The 3,189-nt window shown below is 56.3% G+C and overlaps 1 protein-coding gene across 1 annotated transcript in view; it reads left to right on the top strand.

Moving 5' to 3' along the window:
• The first annotated feature begins 2,716 nt into the window (after window positions 1-2,716).
• The window catches only part of LOC104501331 (zona pellucida sperm-binding protein 3-like), a 3,872-nt gene continuing 3,399 nt past the window's right edge, over window positions 2,717-3,189 (top strand). The window contains exon 1 of the mRNA XM_010145123.1: window positions 2,717-3,124. Coding sequence (XP_010143425.1) covers window positions 2,717-3,124 — 408 coding nt within the window. The remainder of the gene's footprint in view (window positions 3,125-3,189) is intronic.

A 3,189-nucleotide genomic window follows, 5' to 3' on the forward strand; every position in this document is an offset into this window, starting at 1 on the left:
GTGTTAGCCAAGGGCGGTTCGCTTCTCTTTGGGATGCGCTGCCAAAGGGTGGCGGCGGGGCGGGGGAGGAGGGGTGAGGTGGCGTTTTGGTGTCGTTTGATGATTGGGTGGCATTTCAATGTCGTTTTACCATCGTTACTCACAGAGGGTGAGACAGCCCCCTCCCCTGCCCCCGGCCGTGCTCTCACCAGCAGGATCTGAGCTGCACGCTTGGTGGGAGCATCGTTTTCTCGGGGACAGGTGAAGAGAGGTTGGCGTTACTTAATGAGCCTTGGAGAAGCTTGTGGTGTCTCAAGGAAGGAGATGTTGCTTAAATATTGCCTGAGAAGTATTCAATTCCCCTATTAATCAAGTATTTAACGCTCCAGTGAAAGAGCACCCCTGGCAAATAAGCGGGCACCTTCGGAGGAGCCGTCTAGGGAACAAAGTGCTGACAGTGCGGAAATTTTCCATGCCCGACGGCAAAATGATTTCTCTCATCTCAGGTGCTGAAGTTACGTATAAAAATGAAGAATTCCACAGGAGACTCATCCCGAGAGGAGGGTGGGATATTGCTTCCTACAGCACGGAGCAGGGTCTTCCACTGTGGGGCTTGTCCTGCTCGTCTTTCCAAAGAGCATGAATGGGGCGTGTCAAACTGGCGGCCTCCCCCTTCCGGCAGGGGCTCGGTGAAGCCCCCGAGCTCCTGTAAGCCCAGGGAAGGGCAGACCACTGCGGCAAGAAGGAGCTGGCCCCCACCGTCCTTCGTTGCCGAGGGAAATCTATAGGCAGAGGCCTTTGCAGATGGGAAGGGCTGTTCCCTCAGAGCTGTTAAATACAGGTTATGGTGATGGATGCACTTCTCGCTGCGGCCTGAGAACTGGGAGCTGGTGGATTGTGGGGTTTTTGTTTGTTGGGTTTTTTTTTTTGCTGCCTGTTGGTCTCTTTTGCACCCAAATGAGAATAAAAGCTGTTTGTCACCCAACAGGTTTCTGCTTTTAGGGTCAGTGAATCTCCCATCCTTTCTCAGATGTCTGAATTTATTTCCCACCACTCCACTCCTGGTGATTTGACCCGCCAGCCTTTGGCTGGAGCTATTGCAGGGTGTGAGAAACCCACCTTTGAGCAGAGCAGCCTGGGACTCTGCTAGCATGAGGCACGGGGCTTGGGCTGTACGTGGCTCCTCGAGTTCCTGGAGGAGCTGCCTCTCTCCCTCTGGAACAGGAGCAAAGGTGCCTGGGGTGCAGGCACCCATCAACATAGACCTGGTCTGCAGAGGTTGGGTGAACCAGCCTTCGGTGCCCGGCTGGGTGATGGGGCAGCACGGACATCACCTCCCATCATCCCGGATGCCTTCGGCTGCAGGAGAGCCCGCAAGCAAACCCAGCTTGTGGACTAAAGGACCCAACCCAGCACAGGAATGAGCTGGTTTGGAGATGACCTGCTGCTCGCTGAATTAATAAAGACAGCCTGAGCTGCCGGAGAGGTTTTTCTTGTTGTATCATTTATTCATCACTCATAAAAATATCAGGGGCAAGGCTGGGACGCGGAGATCATGCCAGAAAAGGATGGCATGTGTGGCATTATTCATGCTTCAGGGAGACAACAGCCGATGCCTAAGGCAAGGGCCAGCGAAGGAAAGTGATCCCGCCAGGAATATGGGTACAGCCCCGTGGTCTTGCTCGGAGCTTCCTTCACGCAGCTCATCGCTGCGGTCTCCCCTACGAGCCGAGGTGCAGGTCACCCCACGGCAAACCCATCCCGCTGATACTCGCAAACCAGGAGCAAGATTCTTCAGCCAATAAACCCCAATTCCCTGGGCACCCATGTCAAGCACCATTAGAAACGCGCCGTGAATACAACCACTCCCAGCTTGTTCAGCCACACCGTTGAAGAGCCCCACGTCAGGGGGACCCCACTCCCCGGGCTCTGCCGCTGCAGCCAGCAGCTTGCAGTGACCCCCAGCCTCCTCATCCCGTTCGGCGACGCAGAGCCATTACTCCTCGTACTGTACACGTGAGCATCTCTGCCAATTAGCATAATTAACACACGAGGGCAAATTAATCTCATGATTATGCCTGCCGTTTACTTATCAGTTGCTGCTATGGGATGATTGGCATTTGTACCTCTGCTTTCTATGCGAATAAGCCGGGTATGATGCCTTCATTACTTGATAGACAATTAACCAGCTCAGACGCCCATGAAATCGAGCCTGGACAGATTGCCAACGCTCACGGGCCAGAGCCCAGGTGGATTTTGCAGTTTGAGTCCTCTCCATTTCTGAACGTGCCAACCTGCGTGGTGCTCCAGGACCTGGATTTTGGGGAACTGTTGATGCTGATGAGGTAGGAGAGACCAGGGGAGAAATGCTTGTGGGGGTCTGACTGAGCCCTTGCCACACTGGTGGCCAAAATTGGCTCCATCTCATACACTGAGAAGGACACGGGTGGGCTTGTGGGCAGTTGGCTGATGCCAACCCAAATAGGCAAGACAGAGGGACATGGGACAAAGTGCTCTGGGGCAATGCCCAGGTGCAGCTCTAGGGAAATCACGTTCCACACCTGGAGAGGGAGAAATGGTCCCAGCTGGGTCCTGTTGTCCTGAGCTGTTCGTGGCTGGGTGGGGGCCTGCCCACAGTCCCCAGGTGTGCCCCATGGAGGCTGGGGCTGCTGGGAGTGCTGGTATAAAAGGCTCCTGAGCAGCATCTTCTCCATGAGCTGGTTTTCCTGGGATCAGGATGGGGTCTGGAGGCAGCCTGGGTGTTGCTCTCTTCTGCTGGGTGCTGGCTGAAGCAGCATCTTACAGACCCTGGGGCTTCCCTCAAAGGGACTCAGGGGTCTTAAGGGTCCGGGGGGACTCCTCTTGGAGCTGGTCCCATGTGCCTCACTTCTCCCAGCCCTCTCCTTGGGCGTGGGTGGACGTCTCCCAGCTCCAGGCTGCTGCCCCGCTGCACCCCGTGGCCGTGCAGTGCCAGGAGGCGCAGATGGTGGTCACAGTGCACAGGGACCTCTTTGGCACGGGGCGCCTGGTCAGGGCTGCAGACCTGACCCTGGGCTCAGCTGCCTGCCTGCCTGCGGCCCAGAGTGCTGCTGAGAGCACAGTGACCTTTGTGGCTGGGCTGCACGAGTGTGGCAGCACTTTACAGGTGAGGTGGGATGCCAGGGTGAGGGGCTGCTTCATTCCTGGGAGTGCCGTGTAGGGGATGGGTCT

This window comes from Buceros rhinoceros, unplaced genomic scaffold (assembly GCF_000710305.1).
Source record: "Buceros rhinoceros silvestris isolate BGI_N320 unplaced genomic scaffold, ASM71030v1 scaffold25271, whole genome shotgun sequence".
Lineage (NCBI taxonomy): Eukaryota > Metazoa > Chordata > Aves > Bucerotiformes > Bucerotidae > Buceros > Buceros rhinoceros.